Source organism: Rhamphochromis sp. 'chilingali' (assembly GCF_963969265.1).
Source record: "Rhamphochromis sp. 'chilingali' genome assembly, chromosome: 10".
NCBI classification, from domain to species: Eukaryota; Metazoa; Chordata; class Actinopteri; order Cichliformes; family Cichlidae; genus Rhamphochromis; species Rhamphochromis sp. 'chilingali'.
This window is the reverse complement of record NC_137937.1, coordinates 25,421,009-25,441,457: the sequence shown is the minus strand read 5'-3', so window position 1 is coordinate 25,441,457 and position 20,449 is coordinate 25,421,009. Positions and strand designations below refer to the sequence as shown.

General features: G+C 43.4%; 1 protein-coding gene across 1 annotated transcript in view; it reads left to right on the top strand.

Moving 5' to 3' along the window:
• The first annotated feature begins 467 nt into the window (after nt 1-467).
• ptch1 (patched 1) overlaps nt 468-20,449 on the top strand; it is a 53,397-nt gene continuing 33,415 nt past the window's right edge. Inside the window, exons 1-5 of the mRNA XM_080893592.1 lie at nt 468-1,045; nt 2,511-2,703; nt 19,004-19,193; nt 20,008-20,077; nt 20,190-20,281. Coding sequence (XP_080749718.1) covers nt 875-1,045; nt 2,511-2,703; nt 19,004-19,193; nt 20,008-20,077; nt 20,190-20,281 — 716 coding nt within the window. The 5' untranslated portion in view covers nt 468-874. The remainder of the gene's footprint in view (nt 1,046-2,510; nt 2,704-19,003; nt 19,194-20,007; nt 20,078-20,189; nt 20,282-20,449) is intronic.

Genomic DNA, 20,449 nt, shown 5'->3' with positions numbered 1-20,449 from the left:
TTTGGCGGTGTTGGACTCTAAAGATCGCAACAACAGTATAGCCTACAAGCCGCCCCCCTCTCATTGAACCAGTTAGAGGATCATCTGAGGGGAAAAAAATAGTTAAAGTTCTGACATGCCAAAAAGCCCCCTCCGATGCACAAACGGGTAGCTTGTATTTGACTTCGGGTCCTCTCGGGGAAACGCTTCATTATTGTAACGGAGCTCTACGTGAAAACCTGAATGCACCAAATGGGTTCGACTCTCGGCGAGCCTCCCCTGAAGTTGGAGATGCTCACATGAGGTCTGCCTGCCTGGGTGGTCTCTCTACTTTAGTGAGCTGTTGCTAAGCAGCTAATAATAGTCGTGTTTGCTGAGTAATTTCTGCCCTTCTGGAACCAATCAGATGCAAGAAACTCCTGCAATCTGACAGCCCCAGAGGCGGGATCTCGAGTATTTTTTTCCTCTTCTCACCCCTCCTCTTTCTCTGCCTCCAAATGGAGAGAGGTCTTTTTCTTCATTTCTATTGAATCTCAGAGTTGGCCGTGACGCGCGGCCCAGGGGAAGACCACATAGATGTCACCAGAATGCTACGACTATCGAGGTTTCATACCCGACAACTTGTGTATGGAAATCACTTCGCGAAGCTCGCTTTTTGAGAGAAACTTACTTTTTTAAGAGACACGGTGAATGCGGTGAAAGCGGTGGAGACCTCCGGATCACGAAATGTTGGGATGGAAGGCGCAGACTTTGACTCGCCGTCTCCAACAGGAGTATGAAGCCCTACTTCACGGGTGTGAGATCTCCGAGAGTGAAACTCTGTTCTCTTGGGATATCGCTACACGCTTTCGGGGAAATACTATAAAGTGGGAAACCATATCGCTGTCCCCGCAACATGGCCTCGGCTGGTAATGCGCCCTCCGAGCAGGAAAACAGAGACCCCGATCGGCCGAGGATAACGCGGAGGAACAGGGGGGACTATACCCGCAACACACCGCTGGATTTGGAGTATTTGCAGCGGCCGAGTTACTGCGATGCGGGCTTTGCTCTGGAGCAGATTTCAGAGGTGCTTTTATTTCTCATCTTGAACGGGAAAAGGCTTTGTGATGCTGCTTTCATTGTATTCGTCGAAAAGAAAAAAATGTGGCCAAACTGTCCAGTCGCTGCTAGGTAACGGGACGGGCTGGGCACGGGGTACACAGCGGTAAGGCAAGGTTGCAGAAAAGCGCAAAGTAGTTGTGTTTGATTTCACGCGACTCTTCCGATGCAACCGGCTTATGATGAAAGATGTGCTGCAAGTTCTAAGTGCCCGTTTCCCCAGTACAAACACGCGATTGTTTCCAGTGCATCCCCAACCTAGAGCAGTCCCGCACCAGGCAAAAAACATGCAGCTTTTACTCTCGCAGGCAACGCTGCCATTGACCGTTTCATAACATCCAGCCTTTCTTTTACGCGGAGCACCCAAAGCTTTAAAGAGTTTCGGTGACACTGTCTAAACTTGGGTGACTCGTGTAAAGAGGAGGAAAGTAAAGAATCCATGTGGCTGCCCTCTTCCGTTCACAAATATTGTGATTCCTCCCCGTGATAGCTCCTTCACTTCCCCGTGCAGGCCGGAACACACGAGCGGCCAGACTGGGAGAGCGCGTGTGAGTGCGTGGTGGTGGTATTTGTGGTTTTACCACATGCGCCGATTCAGGGTATTTAATATCACCGGGCGATGTGTGCGTGCAGGTTACTTCAGTAGCAATTACACTACACCTCAAAATGTAACAGTTTCTGTCAAGTGGGGAGCATGTGGTCTACAGTGCATTCAGTATTTTATTTTATTCTGTCTTTTAAGACTTATAGTCTGCTACTAACAGCAGTATTGTGCTTCCAATGGCCATTTTACATAAAGAGTAGAACAAAGACACAAGGGAGCCTGCTTAGTAGTTGTGGTTTGACAGTTATGTCCTGTTTACCTGTGTCTACTCTGGAGGTCCAGATGTACTTATTTTGGACTATTAAAAAAAATAATTATATATATATATATTAATATTATTATTATTATTATTATTATTTGTATTCACAACTGGTTATTGTGGCTGTGAAGTGACAGGGAATGTTGGTACCTTCCCAGTGCATGTATTATGCTAAGGATTCTGATCTGACAGGACCTGTAGCTCGCACTCTGGGGAGTCCTCAGCACTGCCCAGGATCCCCAGCAGATTTGTGGTTTTTCAGTGAATAAAGGTTAGCAGAGGGATTTAGTGGATGTGTTGGAAGATCCCAGCTCTCTGACTTTAGATCCCCGGTTGTAGGTAAATGTGCAGTCTTACTGAAAAGAGAGCAGGTGGGATTCTTTGATCAAAGAGAGGCTTGTACTTTAAAACTGTAAAGGTTCTTTTAAGTGGACACATTTATTGTTGTAGCTTATTTGCATGTATACCATAAAATCTTTTGTCTTTAACCCTACAGCCTCACCTGAGCAGGTAAGTATGGTGCTTTGTCTGTTAACTGACAGTAACTCTGGGACTCTTGTCTTATCATAGGGGAAGGCAACTGGGAGGAAAGCACCTCTGTGGCTGAGAGCGAAGTTCCAGAGACTTTTATTTAGGCTGGGCTGTTACATTCAAAAGAACTGCGGAAAGTTTTTGGTTGTTGGCCTCATGATTTTTGGAGCTTTTGCTGTGGGCTTACGGGCAGCTAATTTGGAAACGGATGTGGAGAAACTCTGGGTGGAAGGTAAGACGCTCTTGATTATTTTGTTTTTTGACAAGCTGTGCAATTCATGATGTTTTTAAGTGTGACCTGCTGGGACTTTTCTTTATTTCAGTGCTTTTGAAACTGTTTGACTTCATATTGCATGTTTCCAAGAATTTGACACAGTTTAGTTTGGAGGAAGAAGGTTTGTTGGTGTTACTTAATGAAGTAGGTATGGGGATTGTTTATTGTATAGGTGCTGGCAAGCACCCAAGCAAAACTTGAAAATACTTGCCTATTCCCAACACACTTAGCTTCTAAAACCGTTCTAGATGCACACATAAGATGTGCAAGGGCTGAGTGTAACTATGCTCATAACAAGTTGTAATTAAGTTCATAAGGGGCTTTCGGGGTAGAAGAAATTTTTGTGAAAGCCGCCATTTTGTGAGATGTGTGTGAGTGTGTGTGTGTGTGTGTGTGTGTGTGTGCGCGTGTGTGTGTCTGCCTGCCTGCCCCCAGCAGTTGACTGTGTGTGGTCCCGTTTTGGACAGCTCTCAACTTTCCAAAAAGATTTGTCTCTGGCTGCAGGGAAAAAGCGGAGTGAGGGCAGGAACTCGTGTTTGCGGGGTGGATGGAACATTTGTTAGTTTTCCTTGTTTTTGAAATTCCTAAACAACTTATGAAGAGTGAAAATATATAAGGAAGAAAGAAACTGTGCATATGGGTGGTGCTTGTGGGGGGTTTAAGGGGAAGGGGCTGAGCTTTTTTTCCTTTCCTTTGATCCACATTCCTGCGCTTATGGGTAGAGTTGGCTGTAGGAGTCATGAATGGAGGAGCAGACTTGTTGAGAAATTGAAGTGGAGTACTGTTTGGTTATAAAAATGAATGCATTTTTTTAGCGTGTGCTTGTGTGGTTGCCTTTTTAACTTTTTTAAACCACTTTGTCTCAGGTTTAAAAAAAAAAGTTAACAAGATCAAGCACTAAAGCAAACTGATTCCTGTACAGATCAAACACCACACCTCCTGCCCGGGGTTGGCTGTTCTCCCCTTGCGTGCAGCTGCAGGGGTCTGACAGACAGCGTGTTCTTCTAATCTGTGGCGCAGGCGCAGTTGGCAACAGTTTAGGCAGAGGGGAGCCTCTTTGGGATAGGAATCCTGATTATACTCAGAGGATCGCACTGTTTTCACACCCTTTCACATGTCTGACCACGGTCGCGTATACTAAAGTGACCGGCACCTTTTGGAACTGAATATTATTGCACACTTCACAGTGCATCATTTACTCTTACACACAAGTGCTCAAATGAATTAGTAATATATTTATAACTTCTTGTAATTTATGTAAAAAAATGAATAAATCAAAGATTTGCAGGGACCTGTCGCCGTTTTGTTGCCTGTTTGATTTAATTTTAAACGCTGTGTGGGATTTTAACAAAAATTACTAAAAAATACTAAGAGCATCACTTTGGCGTCTTCCTTCTCATACTGCTGCCCTTCTCAAAGAACGGGGTTTAGAAACATTTTGGCAAACTTTTTATTTAAAGCATATTTAAAAGGACAGCAATGAAGTCTTTTGGCTTCAAGATACATTGCAAGTGCAAACTGTAGACTTATTTCAGCTTCTTCAGAGTACTGAGGTTAAAATTACTAAAAGCTATAGCTTCAGAGTTATTGATTCAGTAGGTAAACGGTCTTCTTGTAGCTTCTCAAATGTGAGAATTTTTAGATTTTCTCAGTTTCCCATTATTATTTGCACCTTTTTGTCCTTGCAAGGTCTGGTAACTTGTGATTTATCAGCATTTTCAGATGTTTCAGCTGATTCTGTTGCAAGTTTAGCGCTGCTGGTGTTGCATCAAATTCAGGATACTCAAACCCAGAGTGACTGTACACTTTTGTTTTGTTCCACCAATAAATTTTGGTGTTGACAGAACTGAACCTGACCTTGACTGACACACAAGTAGTGTAGTGACCTCTGGTAGGCGTCTACAAAATGGTCTCATACTGGCTCACACCAAGATGCGAACCCCTGCTCGTACACAGGCTCTGACTACAAGACAGGGCTGCTGTGGTTTTCTACATCCCGATAAGTGAGGGGTTCCAGATGCTGGTAGGGAGAGATCTGTTTGTTTAGATTAGACTGCACAGCTGAGGGATAGATTAGTTCTGCCTGGACCGTGGAACGCTGTGCTGGGCCGTGCTGGGGGACTGGCCCATCGTCCGAGAGGAAAAAGAGGAGAGGACAGAGTGCCTGTTTATGTTTCATTTGGTTGGAACTGCAGGCGACCCATGGACGACCCCACGTGGAAGCTGTGTGGCCTGTGGATGCGTGCGCTCATACAATACAGCCCAGCTCCCATCAGATCTCTCAGCTCCTCCAGTGTTGACCGGAGCAACATTCACGTTTGCGATCTCGTGTCGTGTCGGTCGTCACCTGCTTTCTGATAGCTGCAGAGCAGCTGAGGTCTCCGGCAGACCGCCGTTAAGTCTCTACTGCAGTTAGCTTGTAGGTCACGTGCCACAGCTTTTGCAGGGATTGTCTTTTCTCACACAGTGCTCACTCAGCACTGTTTATAAATACTCTGACACAGGAAGTTCTGTTTATTAGACAAAGTGACAGAGACCAATTGGGAGTGAGATGCATGCCTGCACAAAGACGCAGTGGTGTCAGACCTCTGAGGATGCATGGAAGTTTGTTCTTTACTTAACAATCGGGGCAAGATCGTAAGATTTTCAGTCTTGTTTTCCCACTTAGAAAACATCAAAGTGACCGTGGTTTCTATTTAGGGCAGATTGTATCCACACTACAGACAATCTCTGTGTTTATATCCACTCACAGGAAATGATTAGTTCAAACAGGAAGCTGTAGTATTGTGGTGTACTGTCTCCCCACACACAATTGTGGTCTGAAGCTCTCTGTGTGCTTTCCTCAGTGTTGGAAAACATGCTCACTGGCTTGCGACCTCAGATGCATCCTCAGCTTAAACCTGAAGATCATCTAGATGATCTTGCAGTGATTAACAATAAGCCACATTCATGGAGAAGAGACATGGATAAGCGAGGAATGAGAGTCCTTTAGGTTTCCTCCTGGCTGCAAATGGAAAATGGAGCCATCCCTTGGCATTCTAGGTTATGGCAAAAACAGGCCAAATTGTAAAGAAAATAGGAGCACTGCCTGCCACTAATTAAAACAGTATCACATAAACATTGGCCTTCCTGTAGGACAGCCCCTCTCTCTTTTGCTCCGTTTCTTTGCGGAGAGAAAGGCTGGAGATTATGGAGCTGTGCTGATTGGGAAGAGGAGACGCAGGGAGGGGATGGTTTGGAAGTTGGGGCTTTTGAAGCTTGAGCTCTGGGCAAGGGTTGAAGTTGAAGCCAGGGGTGAAGCCGACGATGTGGAGCTGTGGGGTAATCATGGCTGGAGTTTTATTTAGTCTATAGATTCAGCCTAGACTGAAGCGAGGATGAATTAAGTGGCTGCATTTTGTTCTCATCACACCTCAGGATCCAGAATTGTGAATCTGTGGACCAAAGAGGTTTGATGAAGGATAAGTGAAGAACAGTAACTGGAGGAGAAGACAGAGGCTTCGTGTTAACACTGGCGACTGCTACGTAAACGGCATGTTTTTGCAGTATTGACCGATGTCAGAGTTTATTTTAACTTAGCTGTGCTCCAATCTTAAAACCACTGACATGTTGACATGGCTACACATCAGTGTTGACCTAGAAATATATTACATCCAGTCAGACACTTTGCTCCGTAATGATTGGTTAAGGAAAATTGAATCTCTTTCCCCTATGGAAACTTATTACCAAGAAGGAAAAAGAGTGTAATTGCCTGACAGTTGTGTCTGATATCAAATGTATGGCAATTATATGAATGATTCAAGTTTAAAAAGAGCTTGTGGTCTCCAGATTTATGGCTGGGACTGGGGCACAGGGCAGTGGATTGTAGTCTCAAGGTTGCAGACTGAGGGGAGGGCCTCGGTCCCGGAGTGCTTTCTTGGGGGGCATAAGTGCAGAGGCTGGGGGCCACTGGGGTAGACCCCTGAGACCCTGAGGTCATCTTGTGGAGGCCCCACTATTTAAAACCTTACCTGATACTCACCCTGTGGCCTGGGTGCAGAGTGAAGACTCACAGCAGAAGTGGGAGGGGGGGGGGGGGGTGGGGGGTGGAGGAACTGCAGCAAAGGTCGCAGCTGTCACCGGTCACTGTTTGTATATGTTCACGTGCGGGCATGTCGCATGTGTATGCCTACTGTATAATAGAGCGCCTCAGTGCCAGCTGTTTTGTTTCGAGTTTGCACTCTTTTCTCATTGTGTGATGATTCAGTTTTGTGAGTTTCTGATCAAACTTTTAAAATCTCTTCTCCAGCAGAGGGCAGTGAATCTATTTTTTATTTAATCTCTGAATTACTGTATAATAATTTTATGTCAAATAAATATCCAAGTGCAACAACAGCGCGCATCATCATTCCAGCTTCAACGACAGAATACACTTGAAGGAGCGACATGTCACAGAGGGAGTAATTTCAAAGTCATACTGCAGAAATTTCACAATTTAATTTCCTTTTAAATTGAAAGTGGAGCGCCTCTAGCCTGTCCCTGAAATCAGTATGGTAACAGTTACAGTGGTGCCAGGCTATGTTTGTGTGGAGCCGGATTTAAGGTTTCAAAATCCAGTCTGATAGGATCAAATGTTGTTGTTGTTTTTTTATTTTTTTTCTAAAGCCATTCCTTGCCCGTTCCTCCGTGTCTGTTTTGTATCTAGTATGATTAAGAACTGAGTCAACAGAGCTGGTGGTTGTTTTGTTGTTTTGCTGGTAATGGCAGTGGAAAAGGGTGCAGTATAATGTTAAGTGCATGCAGAAGAAGCCTTGACATCCTTTTTTGTGGAGGAGGAGGAGTGCCCTGAATGTGGTGTCTCCACTGAGAGGATTGTGGTTTGCATGGCTGAATTATTCAGCTTTTGATGTGTATACAAGCATAGATACATGCATGGGTGCATGTGCACACACACATGTACGCAGAAAGAGGCTTTGGAGTTTTGGTTCTGTGAATGAGTGGGTGGTTGAGCAGGGTTGGCATGCCAGTCTATTTTGGTAGTATCTTTTTTTTCCCTTTATCTTTCTTTTTCTCTCTTTCCCTTTCACTCTTTCTCTCACACTACACCTCCTGCAGCTTTCTTTCAGCAGAAGCAGCAGCAAGCGATCAAACATACAAACGCCCCCCCCCACACGCAATATTTCTCCCTAGTTAGCGCGGCATACACGACATAGAGTCATCTATTCTTCTCTCCTCATCAGTTTCGCTCCCTGACATCAAATGTATACAGTAATACTCAAACGTGAGCGCACCTACACATGCGCGCTTGTTCCAAACTGCACTCCGCTGAGTTTGTGTTTATCAGTTCACTACAAACATGATTAAACCCCTCTATAAGGAATAACATTCCAGTGTGTTGTGTTAAACTTTACGAGTTGATGAAAAGTGCAGGCTGGCTGGTGAGGGATTTAGTGTGGGGAAACATTGCGCCTCTGGTACTGTACACAGACTCGCTGCGCTGTTTTCTCAAGCTAGCGTTTGAAAACAGCTTTGTGTATATTAGGCCTACCTGGCAAAAGTGAATGTGAAATACCATTTAAAAATTTGCTCGTCAAGCGTTCCCCGCGTGTGTGCGGGCGTGTGTGTGTGTGTGCTCCCAAGGCAAGCATGCTCCCATTCACAAACAACATCCTGAGATACCTCCAAGCACTCTGTTTACATTTTGCATTCTTTCAGGCGCTCTTATTCAAAAACCAGAGCCCTGCGAATGACCGACCACAGGAGACTGTGGAGAGAATTACTCTCCCCCTCTACCTCCCTCTCTCTCTCTCGCTCTCTCTCTTCTGTTCTTCTCTTTTTCTCTCTGCCAGAAAGGTCTCTCTCTTTACCCGAGCCTCCTTTCCCCCCCTCCTGCCCCCCACCCTCCCACCACTCCCCCGTCCCTGGCTGGAGAGAGAGTGGCCTCAGAATGCCAGATGTATTACAGAGTGAGCCACGGCAATGTAAACACTCAGCCCTGCCATGAGAGCAGGGTGGTCTGGCCTCCCTCCTTCCCTTCCCTCCCCTCGCCTCCTCTCCCTCCCTCTTCCCCTTTCCTCTGTTCCCTCCCTCACAGCGATGACTGCCAGAAGGGTGGAGAAACACCCTTCTGTACAAAACAGCAGAGGGAGAGTGTGTGTGTGTGTGTGTCTGTGTGTGTGTGTTGGAGAGGAGACTGAGTGAGGGAAGAAGCAAGAGTATAGTAGCAGTAGTGTGTTTGTGTTTTGGCTGCAGTGCCTACCGTACACTAGGAAAGAGAGATTGGGGTGTGGATTGATGCTTCTCAGACTGCAGAGCAGAGAAATTTTCTCGCTAACATTTCCAACTGTGTGTATGTGTGTGTGTGTGTGTGTGTGTGTGTGTGTGTGTGTGTGTGTGTGTGTGTGTGTGTGTGTGTGTGTGTGTGTGTGTGTGTGTGTGTATTTTGTTTTATTTATTTATTTTTAGCCCCTCTGGCACACCACAGTTACATACGTAGCTGTATATTTCATTGCAATTCCTGCAGCACGTCGTCATAGAATCTGGCAACCACGGCAGTTACACAAGTACCACACATGCACATGCAAGACATAAAGATACAAAGATAACATTTCCTCTGTCAGATGATTGAAAAGTCAGGAGCTCCAGATTGAATCAGCATGCAACTGAGTGAAATCGTCTCTTGCACTATAACCTATCTGCATAAAGAGCACTGGGTGTTATAAAGACCATGTTTACACTTAAACATTTTCTACTTCGTTGTTCCCTGGCACGTGCACTACTCCAGTGTTTTTGGACCTGTGCATTTGTCCATTTTATTATTTGCTCACCCACCCTATGTTGCAGAGGGTCTAAGGCATAGGTGTCAAACTCTGGCCCGCGGGCCAAATTTGGCCCGCAGCCTAATTACATTTGGCCCGCGAAGCCATACCAAATTACTATTAGAGCTGGCCTACTGGTATTATACAGCTAATATATATATTGTTTAGTATTAAGCTTTGCTTGTTCCATATTCAGTTTTTCAGCAAAACGTGTTTGAGTCCATTAGAAAAGATTCATTCTTATATCTGGAGGAATAAATATATTTCAATAAATATTAACGTTAGCCCGCAACTTTGTTTTAGTTTTGAATTTTGGCCCACTGTGTATTTGAGTTTGACACCCCTGGTCTAGGGCCTACTGGAGCTGACACAGAGCAATAAGTATTGCTTATAGTACATTGGATAGATTTCAAGTCCATCACAGGATCCCAGAAATGGGAAGCTTTTGTATACTTCTAATGCTCTTCAAGTTTGGACACCACTGTGCTGTCTTTCAGTCTGAACTCTTCCTGTCATGCTGGGTTTTATCAGTCACTAAATGTCATTCTCTAATTTGTCACTCACCCCCATTGCATGACCCTTTCCAGAAGAAAACAAAAAAAATTAGGAAATCTGTCTTGACTGTCAGCAGTTAATTCAGCAAGAAGAACAAATTGCAGGCGTTTTCTAGTATAGTCTGTGTCTATACTAGCGCTGATTTCTAGCTAGCTACACATTCACTGTGTGTGCAAATGATCATTTAATATGTATTTCTAGGCTTTTTACAATGGATTGAGATTGTTTTTGGTTTAAAAACAACACTTACAGTGACAAAGGTAGCTGAATGCACGGGTTTGATATTTAGGTTAGATGCACATTAAAGTATCGAGTTGGGTCAGTTTCATATATCTTCCATCTTCTTGTTTCAAAATAACTATTTCATACACATTTACAGTTGTTTTATAGTTGATGTATTTACTGTGTGAATTATTAATACATACATTGTAAATGTATATGTTCATTCAAAAATGTATGAATTTCACCAAATAACATGTTTCACCACAGACCCTAATACTGTGATCCATGTAAACCATAAACACTTTGCCTCAAAATAAAGGGACCAGTGCTCTCACTATAATCCGCCCTTCTGTAAAAGTTTGGCTCTGGTTGTTGGGCAGACCTATACATAACAGAATGGAGTATAAACAACCACCATTTGCTGGACTTATAAACTAGATGATAATTGCCATTAACAAAAAAAGAGAAAGTTGTAGTGCATTTCACTCTTACCTTTGTCAGGCACAAAGTGATGGATACATCCCAGAAAGCTGCACGAGCAAGCAAGACACAGAAGGTCCATGAGATGCCCTGAACGCAAAAATGAGATCACCCCTTATCCAAATAACCTCAACATCCTGTCTGTTTTAAACTCGGTGGGTGCACTGCTGGGAATCTGAGCAAGTCAGATTCCCAGCAGTGTACTAAGTTTGCCCATGTTTAAAACAGACTGGGCGACTGGTTGTTGTGATGAGTGCAGAACAGATGCAAGTTCAGAGGTTCCTTGATTTATTAGTAAGATGGAATAATAGTTGAATTATGAGGGTGGTAGCCGTGAATCTCAAAAAACAAATACAGATCCTGTTGGTTTTTCTTTGTCTTACTTTCATACTGTTTCTGTGTCCTTTATTGCACACTCAAGAATGTGTGGTTTCTTTTTGGGATCCCTGAAATCATTGACCATCTTTACAGGAAATGACAAAGAGATAGCTAGTTGAGATTGGTTGTTGAGGCTCATGTCACGGTCTGTTATGGTTTGGTTGTGAGCCAATCACAAGGCTGTAAATGCAGCAAACTTAGTACACTGCTGGGAATCTGACTTGCTCAGATTCCCAGCAGTGTACTAAGTTTGCCCATGTTTAAAACAGACTGGGCAACTGGTTGTTGTGATGAGTGCAGAACAGATGCAAGTTCAGAGGTTCCTTGATTTATTAGTAAGATGGAATAATAGTTGAATTATGAGGGTGGTAGCCGTGAATCTCAAAAAACAAATACAGATCCTGTTGGTTTTTCTTTGTCTTACTTTCATACTGTTTCTGTGTCCTTTATTGCACACTCAAGAATGTGTGGTTTCTTTTTGGGATCCCTGAAATCATTGACCATCTTTACAGGAAATGACAAAGAGATAGCTAGTTGAGATTGGTTGTTGAGGCTCATGTCACGGTCTGTTATGGTTTGGTTGTGAGCCAATCACAAGGCTGTAAATGCAGCAAAAGGCTGGCTTAAATTTGACAGGCACTGCAGAAGAATACAGAATGTGATGGGGGTTTTTTTCCCTGTCCTGGAGTCTTTTTTTTTTCTTCATTATCACACACCTGAGAATGCAGAAAATCTGCTGCAGTTTAATTGGACATTATCTGGTCTTTACCTGCCAGCTTCCTGGAACAAAGTACGTGTGCTTTCAGATTTTACAGATGTGTGAAACCACACAATTATCACCGGCATTCACCGCTAGTGAGTGAGCGTAACGTGTGGTGCATCTTTTGCATTGCATTCAAGCAGGTCCCTCTATAAAACCAAACAGAATATTTACAGTTTTATGAAGCAGACAACTGTAGAAAATAACTCAGTTTGATTCTCTAAAAAATGTACAGAATTCATGGGTAAAATCGGCTAGACTTTATCAGAGTAAGAGGTGTACTATCGCTGAAGAGTTTATAAAGCTTTCGCGTCACTTTAGTGATGGTGGCTTCAGATCTGCCATGTCTGTTTGGCTGCATTATGACATCACTTTTAATTGAACTACAACCACTGCATGCACACATGCTACAAAAACAGACTTTCTGTCAATGTTTCCTTCCCCAACTACTCTTTACACAGCTCTCTGAATCCATTGGCACTGAATAGGATTTTTTTTTTTTTCGTGGGGGGTGGGAGAGGCGAGAGGGACCTGAATGAAGGCAGCAACGTGGAAGAATCTGCCCATTGAGGAGTGTGTGAATGTACACCTCGGGCCCAGGGGAAGCTGCATTGGGAGCCAGCCGACTGCTAAATACACCCATTTTAGGGGCCGCAGAGGCCGGACAGGTGATTAGCATAATCAGGAGAGAGGGGAGCTATACATATGGTAATGCAGTAGTTGGGGGGTGAGGTTTGGTGGTATGGGTGGGGATTCTGGGGGCAGTGGTTGGCAGCTGGGGTGTGTCGGGGGTCGGAGTGTTTCGGGGGTGCGCTGCTGCATGAGGAGACCCTCGGCTACAGCTGCCAGCCCGAGGACTTCCAGTCTCCGTTCTGTCACTCTCATGTTTTTTTCCTCATTTTTTTATTTCACAGTTTTCCACTCTTGACCACGATTGTTTTACACTCCCCTCTCTGTGTGGCAGCCCCCTCTTCTTATAAGCTGACAGGAGGGAGGGAAAGAGAGTGCAAGGGAGGGAGAGCAGTACAAGTGAGGGGAACTCACCACGGGTCAGATAGGGTCTCGGCTCCCAGTAAGGCCTTTCACCACATATTTGTGGCTGTGTGCACACCTGCATTGCAGAGTGAACATTGGAAACTGCTGTTAATGCTCTGTGGATTGCTGTGCGTGCTGCTGCAGTGAGCGCTCCTTCTCCTGCTCGCAAAGTTGTTCTGAGCCTTTTGCATCTCTTTACACACTGGCATCTCCTTTGCCAGTTCCTGTCTCTCTTTTTCCTCTCATCAAACCCTGTCCTCATATTCTGTGTGCTCCTGGATTAAAGCCTGGACTTCTTTCTTGCTTGTTCCTGTGGCGGGCTGATCATAATCTTGTGCCCGCCTGCAGTTCAACAATTCTCTAACACTTTTTGACAATGCTTTGACAGAAATCTATGCCACTTTTTTTCCCCGCTGCAGCTAAATATTTTAGATCGGTGTATAAAGTGATAAACAAATGCATTCTAGCATAGATCTGTTGATGTTTATCTACTTTTATTGAGAGGGTCTGTCACATTGCAGTGATGATATCCTACAGAAAATGGGAGCAGCAGAAAATCTAAGAAAAAAGATGAACTCAGAGCCGTGGCAGCAGATGGATAAGAGAAAGCAGACAAATGGTGGAGGACAGAAACAGGTGGGGTCCTCTTAGTGATCAAAGCAGGTTATTGACAGTAGCAGCTGAATGGGAGACAAACAGGAAGTAGGAGATGTCACTGGACAGACCTACTGTGGGAAACTACCTGAGCAGTGTGACCAGGAGCAGATACCAAGCAAGTTCAAATAAATGACCAAGATAGCCAAGTAACAGATGTCCATCCATCCATTTGCTTCCGCTTATCCTTTTCAGGGTCGCGGGGGGCGCTGGAGCCTATCCCAGCTGTCATAGGGCGAAAGGCGGGGTACACCCTGGACAGGTCACCAGTCTGTCGCAGGGCTAACACATAGGGACAGACAACCATTCACACTCACTAACACATTCACACCTAGTGGCAATTTGGATTATCCAATTAACCTATCCCCACAAGCTGCATGTCTTTGGACGGTGGGAGGAAGCCGGAGTACCCGGAGGGAACCCACGCAAACACGGGGAGAACATGCAAACAGATGTATTTTTATTATATTAGTATATACTCTCTTTCCAAACCTCATGAGAAAGTTTGAAATCAGCCATAGTCTAAATAAAACTATGTCTTAAACATAACTGAACTACCAATGAGAAAAAGATGACCTTGTGTGCAACGGCATGGAGTTAAAGATGAAATATTCTTATCATTTAAAAAAAAGACAAATGTTTTTATTGTCTCTTGTGCAATTTTATGTTGGAAGACAAAAAGAAAGGAAGAGTTATATAATTTTTCTCTATACTCCTCAAACTTTGCCTCAGGATTTAGGACTCCTATAGCCCAAGGCTGCCTCTAAGCACCTGCCTGAAAGTTTAAAGGAGTGTTGCTAGAAAACTGCAAAGATTTTGTAGGTCGCTGTTTTTTTGCAGTTTGTAATGTAATAAGAAATGGCAGTATACAGAACCGGTGGAGATCAAGTAACAAACTTTGACAAGAATACTGCAAATAGGATTGCTAAAACGGAAAATGAAAACCATCGTCTGACTCCTAAACCTACAGGAGGATTTGGCAAACTGCTCTGCTGCCTACATTACTTTAGTGTCAGAAGTTCTGGATGTTGTTATGGACTGAAAATTTTCTTATCACTGACTGAGCATCTCCACGAAGAAGTCTTCACCCCTGACTAAGTGGTCAGACCAAGAAAGATTCTTGGTAGGAAGAAAACCACCATTTAAGAATTCTGCAGAAGTGTTCCTCTTCCTCAGATCCAAGTATTAATACAATAATGTTTCAAGTTCGCAATCCTGTTGACTTCACTTCTTGGTTTTCACTCTGGCTTATATCATCCACTGTGAGACCTGCTATGAATAGGTGTGTGCCTGTGCTCAGTGCGTTGAATTAATTCACTTAGGACAAAAGTTAGGATAAGGTTCTCAGTATGTAGGTAAATGGGATATTTATGTTATAGTTATTTAATAATTGAACAGAAAATACCAAAATGTCTTTATAGGAGATTATGGGTTGATTCATTAGAAAGAAAATGGTTAATAATATCAATCTTTTAATACCAGCCTATGGAAAACTTGAAAGCACAACTTGAAAAACCACAGTAAGAACCTTTCATACCTTTGCAAATATTCATTAAGTACCAGTATTGCTAAACTCCAGAGAAACCCAAAATATCAAGCTCTTGTATGAAAGCATCATTTTTCTGTCTCATGCAACAGGTGTCACTTCCCAAGTTTAAAAGATCTTTTCAGTGTAAATCAACTTAAATTTGATTTTCTTTACACAACTTTTAAAGCAGCTTTTTAAGTACATGCCGTTGTAGTTTCATGGGGTGGTCGTCTCTTTATCCCTTTGATAATACTGGAGGTTCAGATTTTGGGAGGTCGCTGTAGACTTGGTAGCAGTGAGATGACCTGGTTTTGGGGGGCTTCCTCTTCACCATAGGGGGTGCCTGCTGGGATGGAGGGCTAATCCAGCTAATCCGTTCTCTGCAAACAGACACACACACCCACACACACACACACTCACACACAGAGATGTGTTCAGCCGCATGCAAATACATATAATACATTATGTCACAAATCTTTAGTTAGTGGAGCAGGTCAGGTGTTTCAGACTATTTATTCATAGATGTGTAAATATGTTCAGGTGTACACTGAACATAATTGGGATTGGAATTATACCAGCATCACTCACAGTTACAGGAGTGGTTGCCGCCGGTGGTGCGTGTTCTCCTCGAAAGTTATGGGCTGCTTCCGTTGTCAGACATAAGAGATGTGCTGGGGTGGGGACAAGCTGTTGTGTGTTGCATGGAAAGGAGAGAAAGCTGGCGAAAGGATATGGGGGGTGGTTTGGCTTTGACAGAGGGGCCGGGCTGATTGCCATCATGATCTGGCCAATCACAGTGTAGAGCTGAATGGAGCAAAGAGAGAGAGAAAATGAGAATGAGGAGGGGGCGTTCAGATCTGAAAGGAGGAAGGGGGTGATGTCAGTTCCTTAGAAACCTACTTTCTCTCCTTTGGTGCCCGCCACCCCCCACCATTCCTCTACTTTGAGAATAGGGGGACCAGGGGTTAATGTTATGCAACATGCTGAATACCCACACCGAGGGCTCCACTACAGTGACAAGCATAGGCCTCTTCTCTTCTCTTCTCTTCTCTTCTCTTCTCTTCTCTTCTCTTCTCTTCTCTTCTCTTCTCTTCTCTTCTCTTCTCTTCTCTTCTCCTAAGGTTTTTGGTTTCGTTTGTCAATCATTAATAACTAATAACTCGTACACTACAAACCCATGTAGTCAACAGTGCGCACTAACTCAGTAAAAATAAATACAGACATGATTAGCTAAATAACTAACTAGTCATATGCTGCTGATTACTTTGATTAGCAGTTTGATCTATTACAAGTAAGAAAATAATAAAATATTTCTGTCACAAGTTTCTGGAGCCTAAGTTCATGAACACAGGTGAAGAAACTGGACTTTTGAAAACCAGAAAGCAGCTTGCTGATTCCAGTTCTGTCAGAATACATATAAGTTTTGTGATTTATTGGAATGAAAGCATTTTGGCTCAAAACCAGTTGATGGATAGTACAATTTGACTTCACCAGACTCTCTTAATTATCTATTTTGGATGTGTACTTTTCATGTCACTCTAAAACATTACAAATGATTTTTGTTTTCGTAAGAGACCGAGGCCGGTAAGGGAGGAATTGAAAATTATTTCCACTTTGTTTTGGTCTCAGCAGCTGAGCCTGGAGCGGGACACCTTCAAGATATCAACACATGCTGGGGTCAACCAGTTTTCTTAGGAGAAGGAATATGGGAATATGTGTCATTGAAGAAACACAGCTGTGTGTTCACGCACACTCGTGTGCACATGCTTGCACGTATGCTGAGTGTGTGCGCACACACATACATGTTTTCTTGGTCCAGCTGGGGTGTTAATTTCACCCCAAGGCTGTGTGAGTGTTGACCCCAAAACTTTGTAACCTCGTGAAGTGTGGAATTCTCGAAGCCCGAGGCTGTAATGTGCTGTTTCCTGTAGCGGGAGAGTACATTCCTTTGACTTGTCCCATTCCTCGCTGCTTGCTGTAAACTCAGGATCTTTGGGTGGCAGTCCACGACTTGGAAAGAATTCAAAACAGACAGTGGGTTCTTTCTAAACTTGATCCTCCCATCCCCCTGTGCCATCTCCACACGTGTAGAAGGGTATTGACTGATGGATGCACCTTTTTCCATATACCCGTGTTTCCGTTGTCCCTCCTGGCAGTGCACTTAAACCAAGCCTCAGGCTAGCATTGCCTTTGAGCGTTGAGTGTATCAGACAAGCCGACTTGTTAGTGCGCTGTCAGTGTGCGTCAGATCTTAATCAGTTCCGTGCGCTTTCCTTTGAAGGGAGGGCTGGTGTAACGGACCTCTGTAGCTGGCCTAGCAGTGGAAAGCATGTCGCTCCAGTTAGCCTAGGCCTGCTATTAATGATGAGCATTATAAACATGCATTCAGACAGGTTCAGATAGGAATGCTGTTTGAGTCCAGAAAAAAAGAAATCAAATGTGTTTTCCTAATGCCCCAAGACATGGCCCATCTCTCCCTTTTCCCTTGGTCTGACTGGGTGGTCCAGCCCAGCAGAACAGGCATGCTTATGTTCAACTTTAATGCCATTACAGTAGACAAAAAAATATTCAATCCATGCCCACTGTTACACGGATTGAGCAGAATTGTTAAATTGGATTAAGGCATAATAAAATGCTACAGATTTTTCACACAGTCTGCTCTCTCACTGGACAGTTTTCTTGTTTTGTGTATGTGTGTGGCTGGGTGACCAAGTGAAATAATATGAGTATAAATTGCTCGAGCTTTCGCTGAACGGCTCAAATTATCAGCTCGTAAATTAGAAACAGACACACCAAACTGGGGGATGCATATGAAGACACATGAATCTTAAACCTGAACACAAAACGTAAACAATTCTGGTACTTTTTTAAAATTTAATTTGCCTTATAATTTTGCTCATATCTGCCCATCCTTGCATGCCCGCATTCGTTTGCATGCATGTGTGTGTTTATGTGTGTGCGTGTGTGTTTGTGAGGGATACTTTGCCAGACTTTCCTTGGATGTACTTGGGTGGAGCTGGACAGCTAAAGGGTCTGAAAGGCTGCTTTTGTAGCTCGGGCTAGCTCAGGGCTCAGAGCGCACGCACAGGGCTTAGTCTCACCACGATACTGGGAGCAAAGCCTGGAAGACAGCCTCTCTCTATCAAACACACACACACACTAGTGTCACACACAAATGCAGACAACGTGTTTTGGCGCTGCTGACAAGTTAGCAAATTTAAGGAGAAACACTGAGCTGTTTGTGAAATGTGGATTTGTTGAGGTGATGCTGCTTTTGTGGATTCAAAGGACTTGGGATGTTTGCCATTGTAGTGTTACAAGCTTACTGTGAGGAGAGTGCTTTTATTTAAGATACAAGTCAGATAATGTCACAGACAGGCTGCGATGTCTGTGGGTCTGCTTTGCAGAACGAGCAGGGGATCTCTTGTGTGAGTCGCAGACTTTATAGCACACCATGCTGTTTGTGTGTGTGCATTATTATTATCTTGTAGTTCAGAGCAAAATAATGCATTACAATAAAAAAAGTATGCATGATCTGGAATGGATCTGGTAGCAGTGTGATGTTTTCTAGTCAGCTGTACTCCTGTTTTACTTGAAGAACCAGAACGAAAGTCAGTGTTTTAACCTTTACTGTGTCTATATTTTGCAGATATTTGTGCCTTTGTGTCAGAAAAACACAGACTTTTTAAGCACATATTCAAAGCCAGCACAATTCTGGCCCCTAACCCTTACATGCAGTTTTTCTTAACCTTTAACTTTACTAAATAAGATTTTGTGAATCAAATGCAATAATGGTCTGGATGTTTTCACAAAAGCCTTAAATATGTAACTTCACTCTTCTTTGTCAAGTTGGCGGGCGTGTGAACCAGGAACTCAAGTATACAAGACAGAAGATAGGCGAGGAGGCCATGTTTACCCCTCAGCTGATGATCCAGACGCCGCGGGAGGAGGGAGCCAATGTTCTAACTGTGGAGGCGCTCCTGCAGCACCTGGAGTCAGCTATCCGAGCCAGCAGAGTTCATGTTTACCTTTATAACAGGTAACGTGCCTCTTGTCATTTTGTATCTAAGCATCATGTTTTCCAATTCTGGACAAGTTAATTCAAGTTTAATATCTTTAGTCCAATAACTGTATCTGGCTTCCTCTTTATTCTAACACAGTGGCCAGTAATCTGTGAGTGTAGCCCTGTTATAGGTCCAGGTATAAATTCTCTTACTTGTGTGTCAGTCAACATTTCTCAGCTACAACGCTGACACGATGTGCTCAGCTCATTCAACATTGTTGGAAGTAAACGAATAAGCTGATCCCAACAGTGGAGTAACCCTCCTGCAAACTAGCATTTGGAGGTGTGATTGCAGAACGGCACAAAAAATAATTTTTTTTAGTAACCCTTTTACTTTATGAAAAAAGCTCTATCCTACAAGCTGGAACAATTTATTTTGAAATATGTCTGAGTAGGAGTGCTGAAAGGTGCTGTAACGTGGTGCACATGTGCAAACTTTTTTCTGTATGCTATCAACTCTTGTGCTTATTTAAACAAAATCATATCAGCCAACACTATAATCAGCAGGAAAAAAACAAATCGATGCACCTCAAGTGGTAATCTCTGAGTGAATTCATTGCTGTACATGACGAGATATAGCAATTATTCTGTGTGTACAAACACAAAGAAATTCGTAATGATGAAGGATATATTTGTATTATTCCTTGTTCAGTTGATCCTGGGTGCACTCGTCGTGTTTATGTGGTGATGAAAAAGTTAAACTTTTGTTCTGGATGAAGCATTCTCATTGGGATGAAAAGTTTCGTCACTCATCCAAGTGACTTTTTCACTCTCTTTTTCTCCTTTTCAGACAATGGAAATTAGAAGACTTATGCTACAAATCAGGGGAAGTAGTCACAGAAACACATCACCTGAATCAGGTGAGACACAACCAGCACAGTGTGTATAGTTTTTCTGTTTTTTACTTTTTATCTCTGTATTGTTGCTACTTCTTCAGTGTTTGTCAATTCTATTATTTGCTCAACCATTTAGATCATAGAAAGGCTACATCCCTGCCTCATCATCACACCTTTGGACTGCTTCTGGGAGGGGGCTAAGCTCCAGCCTGGAACAGGCTATCTCCCGTAAGTACTTAAAAGCTCTTTTTGACTAGACAGAATCTGCATTTGTGATGTGATCATTACTACATATCATTGGATTGACCAAACTCTTCCAAGCTTATGGCCAAATGATCAAATCCTAATTGGGCTTACATAATAGCTTTATCTACTGTGAGGCCAGTTGGCAAACTG